Genomic DNA, 20,684 nt, shown 5'->3' with positions numbered 1-20,684 from the left:
TCCCTGCACACAGTCTTACAGAGTACTGCTGTGTGATTTACACCAGTGGCTGTGAGCATGACAGTTTGTCTTAGTTCCTTCATACCTTCAGACAAGGAAGCCTTGAAGCTCCATTTTGTGAAACTTTTATCCCTGCCTTTGATGCTCCGGTGCTTGTAACGTATGAGGAGCTGCAAGGCCTTTTGAAAGCCAGCGGTTTGGGCAGCACCTTAGAATGCACTGCAGGGTAATGAAATGCACTGTCATGTAACCCCAAGGTCAGGGGTTTATTATGGAGGGCAGTGAGACTATCTGCATGAAAGAGGCTCCTCATATTTAAGAGTAAGTACCTGTATGAATACTGCAGCTTACAACTGCAGTTAAGCATGGATTTAGAATATGCATGTTACTTTATGTAGCTACCCAAACTCATATGCTGTGTTGAAAATACTGACCGAAGAGTAGCACGATGTCTTTCTTAACAATGTGACTTTCTTTTAAGGTTTGTCGAGAGTTTCAGCGTGGAAATTGCACACGTGGTGAGAACGATTGCCGCTATGCTCACCCTATAGATATCGCGATGATAGACACAAATGAAAATACTGTTACAGTTTGCATGGATTACATCAAAGGTCGATGCTCAAGGGAGAAATGCAAGTACTTTCATCCCCCTGCACACCTGCAAGCCAAAATCAAGGCAGCTCAACATCAGGTGAACCAGACAGCTGCAGCTGCAATGGTAAGTAGGGCTTTTATCAAGCTGTATTTCAATTGCGAGGAGATTTCATTTGTGTCATTTGTGGAGAAGTAGATTATTTTGTAAATGGCTGATTAGAGAGCTGAGAGCGTGTGCAGTGTGAGTCCCACCTCTCCATCCTTTGTATGCACGGGCTGTAGCATGAAGCACTGAGCGATGCAGTGCAGCTCAGCAGTTAGGGACGCAGTGGCAAACCTTGTTACTTTCTGACACAACATCATGAGGTTGCACGCATCATGAAAGCGAGCTCAGCAGCACATGAAACAAACACCTTCTAGTTAAGTCGCAGGTGTCAGTTCAACTTCTTCAGCACACAATGAGAAGAAAGAATGTACATCTCATAATATATCCTTTACAGGGAAAACCTGGCTCCTTGAAGTCAGTAGCAGAATTTCCACTTACTTCAAAGCAAACAAGACGTCAGTTGTTCCAGTCTAGCAAACAGGGAAGGCTCATACCTTGTTACCTTTGTCAAGACTTAGTGAAATGACAAGTCTCCAGTCAAGGATGGCTTCTCACCTTTCTGATTCTATGGTAGGGATGGTCTCACTTGCACTTTATTTGAAATGCGGCTTCCAATACCTAGAATTATGAAAACAACTCAAGGAAAACTTAGCAGGATGGATCAGATGCCCAGATGGAGTAAATGTTTGTCGTTCTGTTGACTGCACTTTAATGGCATCTACATATTCTAGTTTGAAATTTGCATCTGTAGTGTTAAAATAGTCCAGAGTAGGGACAATATTGTCATGATAATGTTTCTTATACCCTCGTGGCAAAGATGACCAACAGCATCCTGGGCTGCATTAGGAAGAGCAGTGTCAGCAAATCAAGGGAGGTGGGTCCTTCTCTTCTGAGTTCTGCTGAGGCCACAGCTGGAGTGCTGTGTCAGTGCTGGGCTCCTCGGTGCCAGACAGACGTAGATGTACTGGAGTGAGTCCAGCAAAGGGCTGTTTAGGTGATGAAGAGCTTGGAGCATCTGACACACAGGGAAATTGAGGCTGAAGGAGCTGGGACTGTTCATCCTGAGGAAGAAGAGAACCAGGGGGATTGTACCCATATGTAAGGTGTTTGAGTTCCTGATGGGGAAGTAAAGAAGATAGAGGCAGACAGTGAAAGGACAAGAGGCAATGGGCACAAATTGAAGTGCAAGAAAAAAAAAAGCCTTGAACTGTGAGGGTTTTCAATGACCAGAATAGATCGCTCTGCCCTTGAAGATACTCAGAACCCATCTGGTTGCAGTTCTGAGTGAGGCACTGTGGCTGACCCTGCTTGAGCTGTTGGTTAGACCTCCCAACCTCTTCCATTCTGTGATTACTTGGATAACTAATCTTAAGAAGGGTCGTGCCCCCTGTGTGATTCAGAAGTCAGGCTACTAAAAATTTTCTAAATAAGACAGTAAATGAGGGTGGGTTTCATTCATGGCAAAACATAATACAAAAAAAGGGAAAGGATTACAGAAATGAAACAACTGCCTTCCCAGCAACATCAGTATTACCTGGAACGTAATTTGAAGAACCAATTTATGCTGCAGTATTTCTCTGTCCTGCATGGTTTATGTGCTGTATTTCTTACTGTTTCTATTATGTTGAAACAACAGCCAAGGTCTGTTGAAAAAGGACTTTCTGAAATGAAACCCTTTTGCTTTTTACAATTGACACTTTGCTTTTTCACTAATTATCCAGGACACTGCTACTTAACCAAAGCCAATGCATGTTTTATTCATGCTGCTGGCTTCTCTTAAAAACGTAATTAACCTTATTTGTATGCTGTTAACTAGAACCTTTAAAATATTTATTGATGGCTTGTTGCATCACCCCTGCCACCAAAACAGCTTACATTATTCATTGACTTTTCAAGGTTTGATGCATTTACTGTACCTGTTGAGGAATAAGGTCTCATTCAAGGGAAAACTGGTGCCCAGTCTCCTTGGATAAAAACAAACAAATAAAAGAAACCACGGCAGACCAATGGGTGTAGTAAGTCCTCCTAAAACAGATCTGGACCGATTTCAAATCCAGATTCAGCAGACGTTTCTGAAGGACACTGTCCCGCAGTGACTTGACACACACGAGCAGTGGTTTTACTCACTGCTGCTTGGCTGCCATCTGTGCAGCACAGCCGAATGAACTGGGGCAGGCTCAGTCCCTGCTCTGGGATCACACTTCTGTAGTGTTTCATCGTGCTTTACCTCTTCTTGCCACCAGCCCTCCTGCTGACCTCTGTGCAGAGCTGCAGGGTTGGAGCTGGTGCCCAGTGCCCATCTGCGTGCAGCTAATCCCTGAGCTGCAGTGGCAGTACTCCAGTGCACACACTACTGTTAATTCTTTAAAGTGTACTGAGGCTAAGCAGCTGACTAGGCCAGGTATCCACCTGGGCACCCCATGTTGTGCATGTTTCATCTTTTTAATATATTGTGTAATGCTTTCATTTTATTATTGTTTTTTCTCTTCGCCTCCCCAAAACACTTCTCTCTTGACACTCCTCTGCTTGCTGTGCTTGACCCCCCCCTCCCTGGCCCATTGCCATCATGTGCTCACTGCCTGCTAATTAAGACTCAGCCAGCTGTCAGATCACTGTAGCAACCGCTGGAGGCAACCTTTGACCTGGTACTTGGACATCTCACCTTCTTGCTTTGCACGTAACCATCTGCATGAAAGCCTTCCTCACTTGTCTGTCCTGTTAGTGCCTAAGGGATTGCCCATCCCTCCAGAAATGTTGACGTCCCTTCACACATGCCATCCTGCATCCCCACGCCACCTGTTAACCCTCTGAGCTTTTCCTCTTGAAGATTGGTTTTGGAGGTGCTCAGTATTTCTGGGAGCTTTTCTGTTGCAGCTTGGGGTTTTCAGGTGGTTTTCCAGCTGCAGCAGCAGTCTGCCTCTTTGTGACAGGTAGGGCAGAAGCCTGCTAAGGCTGTTCCCTCCCATTCACCTCCATGGGAGGGATTGAGTTCATCCTTAGAATTCATGTCCCTCAGCAGTAAGGGAGAAAGGGAGCAGTGGGCACAGAGGATCGTTGCTCCCCATTCCCCTTGTTGGGAAGCAGAAGTGTCAGTGGGATGAACACCCCTCCAGTGCCAGTGAATGTACGGTCAGGGCAGAGAGGCTGCTTTTCCCAGAATGACAATGGTTCTTTAAGCTCTGTTTGGGGCAAATTTAAATGAAAAAAAGATAATAGCATTGAGTTTGGCCAGAAGCAAAGCCCCTGTGGCAACTCGGCAAGGCTAGTATTGTTATTTGTTGCTTTTTAAGTAGTCCACAGGCTTTCCTGTTGGAGTTTTAGACTGCAGCATGAGAAAATCTTGTTAGGGACCAGGTTCCACCGGCGGCTGGAATTACACCCGGCCTCACACCGAATGACTGACACAACAGTGCCTGACACAATAGCCTGCCATGCTCACTGCTGGTACAGCACAGCCCCAAAGCCCACAGGCAGTGACCCATGCAGTGCCTGGCTGCCCTCTGGAGTGCCACCCCCCCGAGGGGGCTCCGTCTGGCTAATGTTGGGAAAGCTCTGTAGCTCTCCTGCCCTTCTGACCTTCTCAATGATCAAAATCTGATCAGATAAGTGACTTTTAATAGTCTTCCTGCCTTGGAACATCTGAATGCTTTCAGCCACATTGTTGGAATATGTCACCTCCTCTGAACCTTTTGTGGAGGCTGTGCTGGAGAGCAATTTATGGTACCGATAAGAGCATACATAGTCTTCAGAGGAAACTGCTCAGATCAACTCTGCTGCTTGCCAGGGAATGGGTGCAACCTCTGCCCTCTTTCAAAGCATTCTGTGTGTTGTGACTGGGGCTGAAGCATCAAGTCGGATACAAACCCAGCCCCTCCTGGCTGAGTGCAGAGGAGTGAAAGTGTGATCTGCTCCCAGGAGATACTGATCAGAAGGGAACTTGGAGGAGCAATTAAATTGTTTGTTGCAAAGATTTAATCCAGTTCCTGCCTTGCAAAAAATAAGTTATTAACCTGCACGTGGGAAATCTTGACTTAGGCATGCATTGCATTTTTGTCTGTCATTCATGGCAAAGGATTTATTTCTATGCCATGCAGAGAAGTTACTGAAATCTTTATGTTCAGATGCTCCAATACCAGCAGGAATGTCGCTTTCCCAGCCCAAATGTGAGGGGCTGCCTGCCATTTTTTTAGTGGGAATTGCTCACTGGGATCAGTGTGGGCTATCACATGGGTACTAAGCAGGAGAAATTAACCCTTTCACTGGAACACATGGTATGATTCTGTTGCAAGGGTTACTTACCCCCGCGAGTCCAGACAGAAGAGTGAGACAAGGCTACTGTCCATTTTCAAAGGTTACTGCTGCTTTTGTCATGAATGAATTTTGTCCAGAGGGAAAAGGCAAGCGACAGGATGAGGTAAAGTCATGAAGTTCTGTACTGCACTGATCTAGCTCCTGTCCTGCAGGAGGAAGGCGTTGCTACAGGATTCAGCAAGGCCAAAAAGTGTTGAGGAGCCTCCTATTGCCTTTTGTAGGTGCTACAGAACACACCTGGGGAATTCCTTTGGAACCAGGACATGGTACAAGGCAGAAATGTATTCCCACAAGCTGTTAAGATTTCTGCATAATGGTTCTAAGACCATTAAAGAAATGCTGTCCCATTTCACATGCAACACAGCTGTTTGCTTCAGTGCCTAGATTTGGTTCGAATTTCTCTTTGCATCTGAACAGCATTGCTTTGTGATGTACTTCATCCATAGGGACTGCCACATTTTGCTTGGAAGCCAAAAGTAATTGCTAACCCCAAGCGCTCTGGCTTTGTAGCAAACCTGGGGAATGTGCCAAACTGCAGAGCCATCACTCGCCCATCCTCAGCAATCGGAGTGCTGGCCAAGCCAAGGATTAGGTAGGCCAGATATCAAGGATATGATAGTTTGGCAGCTGGGGTTTGTCTGCAGGGCGTGCTGCAGTACAGATGCTGCCCCAGCACCAAGAATAGTAGGTGACCAGAAGGCTGTGTCCGAACAGAACTGGACCGAGATGGGCACTGCCTCCTGTTGCACAGAGCTGGCCTCCAGGCTGCACAGCAGGCACTGCAATATGCTTGCTTCTCGAGATGACTGTGGAAGTGTTTCATATACTGGGGCTTCTCTGACCCAGCTGAAGTGTTTGCATTTCCCAGAGGTGCTGTTCAGGTGGTAGAAATGGGATTGCCGTAGTTCCTTTCTTTCCCATCCCCCTTTAGAGCGGCTCTAAAGGAAGGAGGAAGGGTGATGTTAGAGATTAGGAGGTTGAACTGTGTAGCTTTGACATCCCTTGGCCCTGCTGGTGTTTGTATGATCCCTCTGACTGCAGCAGTAGGCTCAGGAATTGTCCCTCGTGTAGAGAGCCAGGACATCACAGTGAAGTCTCAAAGCCTTCATCTGTTCTGCTTTTGGCACTGCCATTATGGGATAATGGACTTTCTGGGGAAGTGACAGCCTTTGGCCAAGAAGCAAGGAGTCAAAAGTCCATTACATGCTTGGCACAGTTGCTTTGCTATAATTAGCAATTTTTATTTTTTTCTGAGGCGGATTTTGGAAGCGTCTGAAAAAAAGTGTGTTTTGCAGTCAGGCCCAGTAAGGAGCCTGAACTGAAGCAGCAAGTTAGTTACTGTAGATCTGCAAAACACCTCTGATGTGAGTGCAGCCACTCCAGTCTCTACAAGCTACAAATCTGTTCTGTGCCAGAGGAACATTTATAGAACTACTATCATTAAATAGACAAGATGTAGGTACAGATTTAGCATAGATACCAGTGAAGGCTGCCCTAAAAATGGAAACATCTTCACCTAAAAGGCCTCATCCTAAAATGGAGATCTTAAGCAAGAGATTTTGGTGTCTGAGAATGCTGGCTCGTGTTTGACTGCTGTCTCTTGGTACTAGCCAGAAGAGATCTGGAAAGATATCGTGAAGTCCTAATGCTGGCAATGGTTGTCTGCTAACATTAGCAGAGGATGTGTGCGTGTCTGAGAGCAGTTTTGCAAATGCAGTTTCTTCCTCTAGTTTTTGTGTTTGTTTTTTTTTTTATAATATTAAAGCCATCCAGAAGCCACGATGTGAATAGCAATAGGTTGGAGTGATATTTTGCCTGAAAGTGTCTTGCTTAACGTTTCTCAGATGAGCAGTCTCCTATAGCAGATTAAATCTGAGGTGGAACCCGTTTCTAAATGGTGACAAACTGTTGCAAGCTTTAGTTTGTATTCCGTTGTGTGTTGATTTTCATGACCCTTTAAATTCTCTTTTCTTGTGTGTTTTTTACTTTTACTTCTTCTCAAGTACAGTGTGTCTGTAGCCTTAACCCTTCATTAGCTAAGCCTCCTCCATTACCCATCCCTCACTGTCATTTATTCAAACAAACAAACAAAAGTACTAACCCTGTTTTTCAGCCACTGCTTTGCGACATGATATAGAACACAACTAGGCAGAAATGACCTGATTCTGCATGACTTCCACGTGCGTAAAGCTCATTGACGTCAATGGGAGTGTTACATGCTAAAGGACTGCAGGGCATAATTAAAAAGGACCCTTTTTCTATCACAATGTGGGGAAAAAAAAGAAAAAAAAGTGGTTTCTGCTTGGGTACAATGAAAAGCTGTAAATCATTAGACACATTCTTGTTTCTTAAGAACCTGACATACTACTTTGCTGTTGAGACACGCTTTGTAAATGATGAGTACCTTACTGAGAGAAGTTTCTGAGTCCGGTTAATGCTTTTTACCCAGTCTTGTCATGAAACAGGTTTGACGGGCTGGAAGAAGCACTGTGGTGTGATAGAACAAAAAGAGAGGATTTGCCTGATAGCAGGACCCACCCAGATCTTGTTCGAACAGCAGATTTGTCAATGGCTTTTTCCACTGCTGATAATGGGCAAGTGGTATTTAACTATTGGAGGCCTTCTAGCATTGCACTACTAGATATTGGGAGCGAGCCCAGATCTGCTGTTTGTGAGCCATGCAGCTGTTGCAAGCAGTGGAGAATCAGTCCTCGTTTTCATCACCTTGTTGCTCAGCCTCTCTGAAAATGAGGGAAAGTGTATTTTACTATGAATGTGCCATTGTATGTGTTCCTGGCAACAATTACCACTTTAACCACCAGAACACATGGGTCATCTGCATGCAGGTGTAGACAACCACAAGTGTGCACAGCGCCGTGTAGGCAGGTGTTGAAATAGGCAGAGGCAAGCCCCCATATTTTTCCGTAGCACTTGCAGCTTACACTAATCTTTCCATCTTTAAGTAGTCACCAGTGCTTCTCTTAGCCCATTGCCCGCTTTGTAGTGTCCTGTCCTGATCAGCTCTCCCCTTCCTCCTCGCCATGTTTTTCCTCCCATGTGCCCAAGTCAACCCTCCTGAACATCTTCTGTAGTGTTGCCTCTTCCTGCTCTCTGCCCCTTTCTCCTGATGCGTTTATTAACTGCTTACCTAGGGAAGCTGTGATTTCACCTACAGCTGTCACTACCATATAGCTGCTCTTCTGTTTCCCGTCTGTTATACTGATACAGTTTCAGGTGATTTACAGGCAAGACTCTTGTTATTTCTTGCATGCTTTACCTTCTTTGGGTCCTTTTTTTATTCCACTTGTCTTTAATGACTCCCTTATCCACAGGCCCTGCCGCCTGGTGCACTTCAACCTTTACCAAAGAGGCCAGCACTTGAAAAAAACAATGGTGCCACCACAGTCTTTAACCCAAGCGTTTTCCACTACCAACAGGCTCTAGCCAACATGCAGTTGCAACAGCCTACGTTCATCCCCACAGGTAAGTGCCTCCTTGCTTTTTCCATCATGCTTTTCTTTGTATGACCTAGACACTGAGCTAATAAGCAGATCTGTAGGAATCCTTAGCAAAAGAATATTAGTGTATAAAGTTTCGTGTTAAAAATCGATGGAATGTTAATGTATGTTGTTTGACTTTTTTGCCTTCACCTAATGCAGTCCCAGAGCTTTTCAGTTATAAAGAGCCCTTCTTAGCCTTTCCCTTTTTTTTTAAGCAATCCAACTAAGAAAACTGTCTGCATGTTTCTTGAATTCATACTTCTTGTTTTTCCTTCTTATGGTTCGACTGGGTAATCTCAAATTAATTCTTTGACTCTTGTGTAGCTGTATTAAAGACTCATGTTAAAATATCCGGTGGGCCTGTATTTAGAGCTGCCTGCTCACTTCAAGCTGCGGGTTTCTTTCTAACCTTCTATCTCAGTGACCTACATATTCCGGCAGCCGTTATGTTTGCAGAGGGAACGGCTCATCTTCAGTAAATACAAATTACCTAATTGTCTTTGAAGGCGTATTTTTCCCTCTTACTTGTCTTTTGACCAGTATGAAAGCCTAAGATTTTTAAAAGCAATTTAACTCCCGGCTTTTATTGTACCTTTAAGGTCTCAGAGTAAAATTGAAAGATGCAGCTCAGTAATTCATATAGAAATCGAAACATTGACGTGGCAGATGTGACTGCTGCCTCGCCAGTTAACCTCTGTTCGCTGCAGCCAGATGAAAAACAAAACCTGCTTAGAGTAGTAAGTACTGCAAGTGGCTGAGTTGGGAACATTTCAGAGCTGGTAGCTTAGTTTTAGTATCATTTTCATTGCAGAGCATTACATGGAAACAAATGCCTGAAGTTTTTAACGTTGAACGCTGTATTCATTCACCAAGAGATATTTGTAAAAATATACAAAGCCTTTCTGCGGGCTGTCTGTGCAGTAAACGTGCAGTAGACCTGGACCTCGGCCATGCCATTCTTTGGAGTCAGGGGAAAAGCTTTAAGAGAGAACGGTATTGAGACTAAATTGTGTGTCTCAGCTGTGAGCGTGGTCCAGAGAGTCAAGACCTACATTTTCTATTCTCATGGTCTTTATGAGAGTATTGAAGATGCTCAGAATTCATCAGTTTCCAGGATGTTTTCCCAGGGAAGGAGAGTCTTATATGGAAAGATGAAGGAGGGGACCAAGGAGGAGCCTTGAGGTCTGCAAAGGGCTTTTGGAGGGGATGGGCTGAGCTGACCTGACTGCGGCTCTTTCAGATGCCAAGCAAAATACAACCCCAGGAGGCATTCACACTTCCTAAAACGCCAAGTGTGTGAGCTGGCTTCATGCTCCCCTTCCTTGAGTTTGCGGTCTCAAAAGCTGACATAAAGACACATATTTCTGATGCAAGCACTGTAAATTAGCTTTCACCCAGAACTCTCATGATACTGCTGTGCACTGTCTCTCGGCGATGGGATTACGCACAGGCTGATGCATAACAGATCAATTTGCTGACACTGGCTCTCATCTGAGGACATTAATGCTGATCAGAGAAGTAAATTTCCAGTCAGAGAATGAATCTCTGATGAGTTTACATATCCATGTGTTCCCTTACTCATGCATCAGGCTGCAAATTTGATCTAAGTCATTGCAGTGCTCTTGGAAGCAGAGCAGAGAGGTGGCATGTAGCAGCTCACACCCTTTTGAGTGGTAGAGTTATTTCTGTTAGTGTCTCCTATTCAGTCCTTGAAGTTATCCCTCTGTGATAAACTGTGATCTCTCAGCATCATGGTTTGCCACGGAGGTGCAGGGATCAGGGTAAACACTGAAAATGATGTAATCACTGCAGCTGTTTCAAGTCTAAAAGAAGCTGCCTCTTTCAGCTTTAAACTAGAGACTTTGAATCCCAATCCCTGCTTACAGGAGTAAATTGTTTTTAGAAAGCTGGTTTTAACATGAGTGTGACGTTCCTGTAAGGCAACCTTATCTGCTTCTGTGATTGGAAAGAAATCAAGACACCTGATACTAAAAAAAACAACAACAAAGCAACACTGATTTGTAGAATAGATCACGCCATTCAATACCAGGGTGGAAGAAGAAATACATTTTTCTACTACCCAAGAATGCAAGAATTAATTTGTTTTGCTACTATCTCTTAAAACTGAGTTTAAATTATTTATGTATCAATATGCAGAATCTGTTTTGCATGTGCTTAAATATTGAATGCTGCGAAGAGAATACCTGCTTTTTAGTTAAAGTGATTTCTAACACTGAAGCTTCACTAATGAAATATCCCTTTTGTTCATCTTTCCACGCTTCAATGCATGGTGCGCAGGGTCAGTTCTGTGCATGACACCCACTGCAAGCGTTGGTAGGTTTTTCTACACAAACTTCTCAACTTTTCCTAATCTGAAAGAGACAGCAAGTCAGTGTGCATCAGTGAGAACCTGGGTGGCTGTGTGGTGTGACTGTCTATCTGCTGTCTTCTTTGAGGCTTTAATGGTTGTACCCCTTTTAATTTCCGTGCAGTGCAGTGTTTTGTGTGACTAATACAAAGATCCAAGGCAGTGCATTCCCACCCCTATTTAGTTCTGCTGCAGAGAGAAAACTTTGTCAACTAAGTGTCTTTCCAACCCATTTCAGTCAACAAAAGGAAAAGCAGTGGGAGGATCCTGTTGGTTTGTTATTTTTGTGTCAGGTATATTACAGCTCAGGTTTTTGGTTGTCCTGAGGACATTTTAAGAGACTGGTTTCATAAAGGCTCTTGAGAAGGAATGTATCTAAAGGCAGGCCCTTTACCAGAGCAAGGTGCCGATGGTACAGTGAGTGAAGCAGGGCTAGTACGGTGGACCAGCTGAAGTTTCATCTCGTTAGTGACTTTTTAGCAGTGCGGGCTCAAGGAACTGTCAGCAGGGGACAAGGGATGCAATCAGGCAGCAGGGCTGAGAGGATGCTCTGTGTTTCTGTGGGGATCCAGAATGTTCAGTCTCAGGATCTAGGTTATGCTAGGAGCCTGTGTGAGTCTTTGGAGGACCCCCACCTCTATCTGCAGCTGCTGTGCACAGTAGCATAAGTGAAATCTGAGCTTTCGGCCTCCAGCCAAGGTTACGCAAGGCAGCAGCCATCGTGGATAGGAGTGTGCCTGCTTTGGGCAGGGTGAGAGGGGGGAGCAGGAGCCCTGGGGAGCAGTTTGGGAAAGTCTGAAAGCCAGCAGCTTTGGCAGAAACAGCTAAGCACTCTGCTCTTGAACCTCCCCGTCCTACAGGCTGCTTCTTCCACCTGAAGGCAACCCACTGGAGCAGGGAGCCCTGTGGGCACAGGGTTACCCTGCTGCTGAACCCTGCGAGCACTCATGCAGGCCCCAGCTTCCAGCTTTGCTGGACTTTGCTGAATCCCATGTGTGTGCTGAGATGGGCTGGGTGGGAGCACACACAGACAGCCGGGGCTGTGGGTATCCCCAGCTGACACCTCAGGCACAGCTCCTGGTGTTCAGGTGCCCACAGGTTCACCCACTCCCTTGGAGAAGGAGCTGCCAAGGGCTGCTGGCTCCTCTGTGCTGCCTGCTGCTCCGCTCCCAGCTCCTGCTCAGCCAGAAGGAGGTATCTCCAGGTCGGAGTGGTCCAGGGCAGCATCCTTCCCCTGCTCCCTGGGTCTGGGGGTGCCCCAGAGCATCCCTTCAGGCTCCACGCAGCTTGGAGAGGCTGCTGAGCTCCCCGCTGCCGCACTGCCCTTCTGGATGCTCTGCCGCCAGTTGTGAGCATTGGATGCACTCGTGTGTTTCTCCCTCTCGGCCTCCTCCCCTTTCCATCCCTTGCACTACCTCGCAAGGAGGGAAATCCATCAACTTCTCTAGAACTAGAGTGGGAAGGAAGCACGCTGGAACTGTGGGGAGAGAGCTTGGGCTGCTAGGCCGCTAACTCACCCCGTACCGTGCCGAAACATCCCTGCAACACAGGCGACAAAACATGGTGAAGGGCGGCTGCGTCCGCGGCCTAGCAAGATGGCGACCATGCTGCAGCTGTGCCACAGGCCCCAGCCGTGCAATGCGTCGCCATGGCTGGCCGCCCAGCTGAGAGTTCCCCTGAGTTCCCCTGGTTCCTGGCGGGGACGGGGAGGGGAGGGAAGGGGACGAGCTTCCCAAGGTGGGTGGGAGGGTGCGCTTGCCAAAATGTCCCCACCCAAAGGAACGTGCGCTGGCTGCGTCTAACTCCCCAGGGGTGCAAGCTGATGTGGGCTTTTGCTAGCACACCCACCCTCCCCCCCTTTGGAAATTTGGCCTTCAGAGTCTAATACATCATTGTTCTGCTTATAAATGTACTAAGTGTTGAGAATGTTTTGGTTTTTTCCTTAATTATAATTGTAATTGGCTTTTCCCCTTCTCTCTTGTTTATTTTTTTTCCCAACGCTGTCTTGCTTTGCACTGTGATTGCATGCCGCGCCCCGATGTGTCCTTCATGACGATGTCACATGGCTTGTTGCTGTGATTCCTGCCACGCCCCCAAATCCACCACATCTTGCCATGGTTACATAAAAACGCTCCACCCTCCCGTATGTCGCTTCCATGGTTCCCTTCCGAAAGTGCCCATGATGCACGGTGCTACGCCCACCACTGTGTCTGCAGCAACAACTCCTGCCACCAGCGTCCCCTTCGCTGCAACAGCTACCGCCAATCAGGTTTGGCCCTTTCAATGGCTTTCTTTCACTGTGTGTTCAGATCTGGAGGACCGGGCGAGGGCTCCCAGTCCCGCCCGGCTCGGTGCAGGCTCGGGCAGCGTGTGTCTGGGGATCGGTGAGGGGGCACCGGCTGGAACCGCTGCGGCGGGAGCGTAGGGATGGGCGACTGGCAGGGCACGGCCCCGCAGGTCTGGGCGCTTCGCTGCCTTCTCCAAAGAGACCCGGAACTGAGAATCTGGGCTGCGAAAGTCCTCTGTTGCACTTAGACCTGCAGCACTTCTGCTTTCAGTCTCAAGCAGAAATACCACCCCGAGCATCCTTCCCTGTGGTATTTTGGCATGTCTTCTCCTGGCTGGAAAGTGGAAGTGGAAACACAGAGCGGCCTCCCCCCATATTGCAAAATTGGACTCGAAAAATAACTCAAAACAATAATAATAAAATAAAAGGGGGTCGAGGCGGTGAAGTCTGAAGCTTATTTACACCAGTAACGTCACCCATCCCTACAGAAATGACTCTGGATGTGCAGTACGTGCCGTTGTAGCACTGCCATAAGTGTCCAGGACTTCATGCATGTCTGCCGAGCCATAATTCTCTCCAAAACTTTCCTCCGAAGATACTGAGTTGTGATGGCTGCTTCCGCACCCGTCCCGAACTGTATACGCACAACCTGTCCTAGTGATGCTTCCTGATAATTTGGTGTGCCACAACTTTTTCCACTGAGGCCAGAGAAATGTCAAGTGCTTCCCCCCCCCGACTCCCCAAAACAAGTTGTAGCTTTCTTAGCTCTTCGTCACGCTCAGGTTTAGAGCTGTAGCAGAGAAAAAATGGGGTATCGCTTTATTCAGTGATGTTCTTAGCCATGCTGAATGTCAGTGTTATCTCAGGGGGTATCCTGGAGTTTTCTGCCAGTGCAAGGTTATAAAGCTTTCAGAAGTTTTACCCGTGTTAAGTCCTGGGCAGTGTTTTACTGCTTGCAGTAGGTATTGCTGTTCTTTCTCTGAGATGTGTTGTAGTTGTCAGGTAGAGAAGGTCTCACTCATGCTTGCATTGGTCATGAGAAGAAAGCAGAAATTTCTGTGCAGTGTTGCTCTGTGGCTATATGAGTCTGCACAAAGCTATGCTCCTTATGTCTCAGCCAGCTAATTTCAGAGCATTTGTCTTACTTGTAGTCCATGGAGCTAAAATCCCAGTACAATCACCGCACAGTCCACGAGGCATCAGTAGTGATGCAACTATGTCGTACCTAACGTGTGGCAAAAGAAAGACAACTCGGGAGTGGATCCTGTTTTATAAGACACTGATGTATTTGCTAACCTGAAACTGAAGACAGAATGAAGAGACGGATCTCAAAGCATTGTTTTAATGTGTTGTGTTCTTTGTTTTCTTTGCTGTAGATATCCCAGTTATCAGTAGATGAACTGAGTAGCAGCATGTTTGTTTCACAGATGTAGAAGTTCCCGATAGAACAGTAAGTTGCTTTTCAGTATTTCTCTTTACAGTGGATTGCTTTGTACAAGGGCACTGCGTCCCCCAGAAGGGGCTGCTTTGGGCAGTGGGTCTGAGCCCACAGGACCCCGGTGGCTTTGCTCTCTACCAGGTCAACAGCAATTCAGCAGCTGCAGCACAGATACAGACCGGCCCTGTGGCTTACAACGAGCAGCATTTCATTGTGTCTAAAATAGCTGTTTTGCAGTGTTTGTTGCCTCCCTTTCTTGCATCCCCCTGAGTCTGGCGGTTACGTTTGCAAGTTACTCTTGCTCTGCACAGCTCCCAGCAGCCCGCAGGTGCCTCGGGTTCATGCTGTTGCTGGTTAAGTCTGCTCTGGTAATGAGTCAGCTGAAAAGGTGAAACTCATGTTTTGCTGTTAGTGGCACATTACTTTTCCTGGGGTAAGCAGGACCGGGTCATCCTCAGCTGCTGTGCATCAGCAGGACGGGCTGGGTTTGGGCAGAGATCTGTTAACCACAGTGGGACATGGCCCATGGCAGTTTTCTTCACAGGTCCACAAGCAGCATAGCCTTCGTGCCACCTGCAGATCCTGGGCTGCTGGGCTCCTCTGTCTGAGAATAATCAAGTTCATCCTTTCCTTTGACTTACAGAGCATTCTGCAGCCTTAGCAGCAGTGTTATTTTTCCATTTCTTTTATTTGCAAGTGTTAGCTAATAGTCATGAGAGCGAATCCCTTGAGGGTTTTAGTTCATCACTTTATTTTTCACCCCAAGAGATGAACGAGCAGTTCACCCCTTTCAACAAGTAATTACCACGTTTTCCCAACTCAGGCCACATATGCACAACCCACTTCTTCTTTAGGTCATGTATTACAAGAAAGTACTTAAATGCTGGAAATTAATTTGGCAAGCATTTCTCTAATTATATCTTTAGCAGCTGACAGAAGTCACTCGTGTCGGTGGTGTCCCTTATCACCGGTGACCTAAATAAGCTGTCGTATGTATAAATTGCCTGCTGACTGTGGCCATGGACCCCAGCTAGTCTAGGTGAACGATGAGGGATGTCTGTCAGTGAAAACATTCTGTGCTGTGCAGTGTATTGCTCTCCTAAACAACAGACAGACGTGACACCTGACATGTTCCACGATTTCCATAACACATGCAAAACAGTCTGTTCTACCCGATAAGGAGATCATTTGCATTGGAAGAACCTCATTATTGAGCTCTTAGAGATTGATTTCTCTATTTATTTCAGGATTTCTTTTTTTTTTTCTGGATTCTTTTTGCTTCTGTGTGTGTGCTTAAAAACGCACACTGACAGTTACTAATGATTTCAGAGTAGGAAAGGAAATTCCATGAAATAGCTTTATTTAGCAAACAGTGAGCACGATACAGTCTGTCTGAGTCAGCCATGCTTTTAAGGACAGTGAAAACCCTTGCCTGAAAGAAATAGGGTCAGACACTTCATATTCAGTTGGATCTCTTGGGGACCAGCCTACTGGGCATGGAGAGTGTCTGCGCCAGACAAGCAGCTTGTTCTTCACCAGGGAGCTGTGACCACATGCCTGACCAGGTGCACTCTGCCAGATGTGCTTGTCCTCTCACCACTGCGCAGCTACAGGACATAGCTCTTTTCTACCAGTCTGTGATTTATCTCCTCCAGTGTCCCCAGAGCTCACAGCCCCACTAGTGACCATTCCCACACAGGAGCCTTTGTGTTTTGATCCCATTACATGTAGCCACCTGAGCATGTGAAGTTGTGCATGTGCGCCTGTTTTTTGCCAGATAAGGACCTTACTTGGCGTTCTGAGGTGCCAAAGGGTGAATTCCTGAAGCTGCTGTGAGTGGGAGTTTGGTAATAGAATCTGCTGTGGCAGATGTTTTTCTCCATGGTTGACCAGGTCCTGGTAGCCAGGCTGCCTAGCCTAGCTCTTAGCAGGGAGGATTTTTGCAAGTGCATCCCAAGAGAGGAGATTTACTCCCAGAAGGGGGCCACCTGAGCATAGGTTTTTTGTTGTCTGATTCATCTCTGGCTCTCTGGGATTAGATTTTAATGTGAATATCTTCAGAGCGAACAGGAGGCAGCAGCAGTCAGGGTTTCCTCTGGCCCTCTCATCAGTCATTCTCCACCTGCCATCTTGTCTCACAAATGAGATGGTTGTTCTGCCACCTCCCCATTTCACAAATTGTCTTGTCAGCGTGTGTGAAGCACGCTGGAAATGGAAAGCCCAAAGTGCTGATTAAAGAGCATTATTAGCAATTTCACCCTACGTCCGAAAATTAAGGGAATAAAACATGTTTCTCTCCAACGACATAATAACAGCAACCTCCAAGGCAGTGCAGTGAGGATGTAGATGCATCTTAGTAGGATGAATGGTACAGAAAAATGTATCTTGACGTCTCACTCTTTGTTTTCTCTTTCCCTTGCAGCAGACCATGTTGAAATTCTGAACCGTACAATTACGGAGCACCAGGACTTCTTGGTGGGAAGCTGCGCATGGCCTTTCTGTATATATCCCCTCTTCCCTTCTATCATTCTTTACCACCTCTACAGTAAGCCTGTTGCAGCCTACATGTTAACCAAAAACTGATCAATGGGAATGTCAAAAAAAAAAAAAACCAACAAAACAAAAAAAGACAAAAAAAAATCAAAAAAAAAAAAAAAAGAAAAGGAAAAAAAAAAAAAGCACTATAGAAACAATTAACAAACAGCGCTCTGTTATATGAGATATACAAGTAGAAAATTATAATAGACTTTTATAACACATTACTTTAACACACTTAATCATTTTATGACTACCATCCTGATAAGTGCATCTGCACAGCGGACTGTTGGTTTACTGTATACTATCGATGGATAAATGTTTGTCTTGTTTTTAAAGTGTTATCTTACTGTTTTGTTTACATCATAGTCTATTGATTTGTTTTAAAGTGTACATCATTATCAAGTATACTCAGTACCATTTTTTTTCATTATTGTTATGTCTTAAGTTTTCATATACTGTAGGTTTTATGGAGTTTTGTTTGTTTTTTTACTAAAAATGTTATCGTGGGAAACAGGAATTATGTGCTTGAAAAACACGACGCAGGAATGTTCTGCCCTTTTCTGGATTTTGCTGTTCACGTCAGCTAAAGTTGTTTGTGTTAAAGGCTCCTTTTAATCAGTTCAAATTTGCCTTCGGATACTCTCCGAATTTTTAGTACCAATGATGTGCGAGGCCGGCTGTGATTTCAGCCCAGCTCAGGGTATTTTGTTAAATACATTGAGCTGATTCTGGAAATTGGAGGGGGGGAAAGAAAAAAAAAGAGAGGAAGACCAAAAGCCAATCTCAGTAAGGGGATAGGAAAGATTTGCTCGGAATTTCTGCAGTTCTGTTGTATGTTGAAGTGCATTCTCAGCTGCAAACGGCGCACAATCTTTCTTGCTGTTCTCGTGGTGCAGTGGAAAGCAATAGGTGGATGAGTGAGATGTTTTCCTTTGGGCATTTGCGTTGGAGAGGAACAAATGCCAACTGTTAGCTGCAAACCACGTAGCTGGAATAGGGCCATCGCCACGTGGCCTGGCCCAGGCCGGGTAATACTTTGCTCTCTTCACTGAGCTTGCTGAAACATCTCAGCCTGAAATCCAGTGACCCTTCCTGCAATTTTGTCAGCATGCACCAGTTCTTTAGTCACCGTTGACCATGACTTGGTGATTTTTCCCACTAATTTCTGGCCCTTTAAAGCAAACTCAGCACTAACAAACCAGGAAAAATCCTATTCTATACATAAACACCCATTTTAATGGGGTTCCTAGAGGTTGGTGGATGTGATTTGGCACCTTGTACTTGATGAAGTCCAACTTTTTTTTCACACAACAAGGGCTAGTTCTCAATACCTCCTTGTCATGCGCGTGAATAAAGCAGCTCCCGGCCCACACACCCTGGGCAGCACTGCCTGGCATTGTGCTGCCTTGCTGAACAATCTGGCCACACTGAATACGTTTTAATTTGAGAATGCAGCTAAATCCATCCTGTCATAGCTCTCTACCATCACTGGCATCATGGAAGAGATGGATTTGCTCCATGAACTCCGTAAAAGGATGAAGTGCTAGAGAAAGAGAATGATTTTTTAAAGCCATGGCTTTTAAATGGGCAAGTTGTTAATGTTCTGCTGCCCTGAGTTCACTGTGGTCTTGCGGGGTGCCGAGAGGATTCCATTTTCTTTTCCTTGATGTTGGTTAGAGAATGTCCTTCTGTGGGTGCACTGATAAACATACGTCTGCATGGACCACAAGGGACAAGGAGCAGGCTGGGCACAACAGCCATAGCCCAGGACAGGCTGCAACCACCTGTGTGTGGAGGTATATTCATAGCAGGCACCTTTAAAGGGTCCATCTCAGAAAGGCCTCGAGCCAGAAGGAATCTTCCCATTCATTTCAGCAGGCTTTGAACCTAACCCCTAAAAGTGGGGAGAAACCCCTGCAACCCCAACCCTCAGCCATGCACCTCGTGTTTTTTTGCAGTCCCTTGTGTCTGTGGATGTCTCCCAGCCATCAGCATTCGAGAGCAGACAGTGTTGCTTGAAATTAGTGTCTGTCATTTATACTGGCTACCGCCCACCTGTTCTTTTAACCACTGAGTTTCTGTTTCCCAAAACCATAACATTATTAGTGGAAAAAGTGGATTTGAGTACTTCCTGTTTGAAATTATTTGTGTATCAAAATGGGTTTTGCACAACCTGTGCCAGTGCCTCAACAAAGAACAGAGCTGATCTTCTTAAGCCAGAAAGGATGCATTCAAGCTTGTATGGCTTTATGAGTTAAAGGAGGTTGGAACTTTTTCAGTGCTAAATGGATTTTTGTATATCTTGACACTTTGATGTAACCTCCTCTTTTATTTATCTACTTAAACATCTGGCATAGATGTGCATAGAATGTAAACCTAGAATACAGCTGTTTTCACGTCACATTTAAAGCACTGAAAAAAAAAAAAAAAAGAAAAGCGTTTAAGGATTATTTTTTATTAAAGAGGTCCAATGAGGGATGTTCAGGGTAGTTATATTAGGTGCCACAACAGTTTTTATATTGCTGGCAAATTTAGCGTTAATTTGTAAATGAGTTTAAGGAAAGAAAAGCTTGAAGCACTAAACTTCACCAAATTCAAAACAATCTTGGCACAAATGCCATTTGAGGTAGCACTATTGAAACTAGTTGTGCAATGACTTGCTCTAATTTTCTTCGTTCAAGAAAGAAAATAAAAAAGAAAAAAAGAAAAAAAGAAGAAAAAAAAAGAAGAAAAACAACGAAAAAAAATCACAACAAAAAACCAGTCGCCAGACTCTAAATTTCCTACATAGACTCTTACAAAGTCACCAAGCTGGGTAGTGACTCTAAACAAATGTCATAAAAGCATGAATATCATCCTTTATTTGACAAGAGATGTATGTAAGTTTGTTTAAATCAATATAATTTTAGTGACATTTTTATAAGCTTCCCACTTTCCATGAACCTCTATTTTTTATTTATCCAAAGTGATTTCTCTTTGTCCATTTCTCTCAGCCTTATGCAAACAATATGCAAGAAATGCTGAAACTTGGATAAAACGGGTCATGCAGAGGGAAAATGAAAGCTGAGATTGATCATTTTCACGCAAAAGGTTGTTAGTAGTTTCAGTAAAAGTACTACTACTAAACTGTAACATAAGCAGACAATAAAAGAGGGATTTAAAATAAAATGGATTCATAAAACTATTAAGATTATTTTTGTTAAGTACAGTGTTTTTAGTAATTTGGAACACGATTTCACAATCAATGTTGTTGGCTTTTTGGGTTTCTTTTTTGTTTCTTTTAGTTGCAAGTTTCTAGCTGATGATGTTGTGACTTTGTATTTTTGCCTCGTGATGTCCTAGAAACCATTCCCTCCCAGGGCAGCCGGCGCCGGCCCCGCTCCCGACTGCTCTGCGGTGCTTGGGGTGCTGAGGAGCGGCGGTGCAGGCAGGTTGGCCATGCTCTCAGCAACCCAAAGGCACAGCCACGGAGCTGCTCGTCCTCACTGCGGGCTCCTCCTGGCCCACTGGGCAGCTGGAGCTGCGGGAGCATAGAGGCAGCA

General features: G+C 45.3%; 1 protein-coding gene across 7 annotated transcripts in view; it reads left to right on the top strand.

The window, feature by feature from the left end:
• MBNL3 (muscleblind like splicing regulator 3) overlaps positions 1–20,326 on the top strand; it is an 81,201-nt gene extending 60,875 nt beyond the window's left edge. For 3 of the 7 annotated variants that reach the window (XM_085544544.1, XM_085544545.1, XM_085544542.1), the window contains exons 4-8: positions 482–718; positions 8,344–8,494; positions 13,054–13,148; positions 14,543–14,616; positions 17,027–20,326. In XM_085544544.1, the coding sequence (XP_085400670.1) occupies positions 482–718; positions 8,344–8,494; positions 13,054–13,148; positions 14,543–14,599 (540 nt within the window). In that variant the 3' untranslated portion in view covers positions 14,600–14,616; positions 17,027–20,326. Of the gene's footprint in view, positions 1–481; positions 719–8,343; positions 8,495–10,809; positions 10,846–13,053; positions 13,149–14,542; positions 14,617–17,026 lie in introns of all 7 variants that reach the window. The other 4 variants (XM_085544543.1, XM_085544540.1, XR_001554585.2 and 1 more) reach the window with 3 other exon arrangements.
• The last annotated feature ends 358 nt before the right edge of the window (positions 20,327–20,684 follow it).

This window comes from Coturnix japonica, chromosome 4 (genome assembly GCF_054131305.1).
Source record: "Coturnix japonica strain WE chromosome 4, WE-NBRP24, whole genome shotgun sequence".
Classification (NCBI taxonomy): domain Eukaryota; kingdom Metazoa; phylum Chordata; class Aves; order Galliformes; family Phasianidae; genus Coturnix; species Coturnix japonica.
The sequence above is the reverse complement of the archived record's forward strand: the minus strand, read 5'-3'. Positions and strand labels throughout refer to the sequence as shown.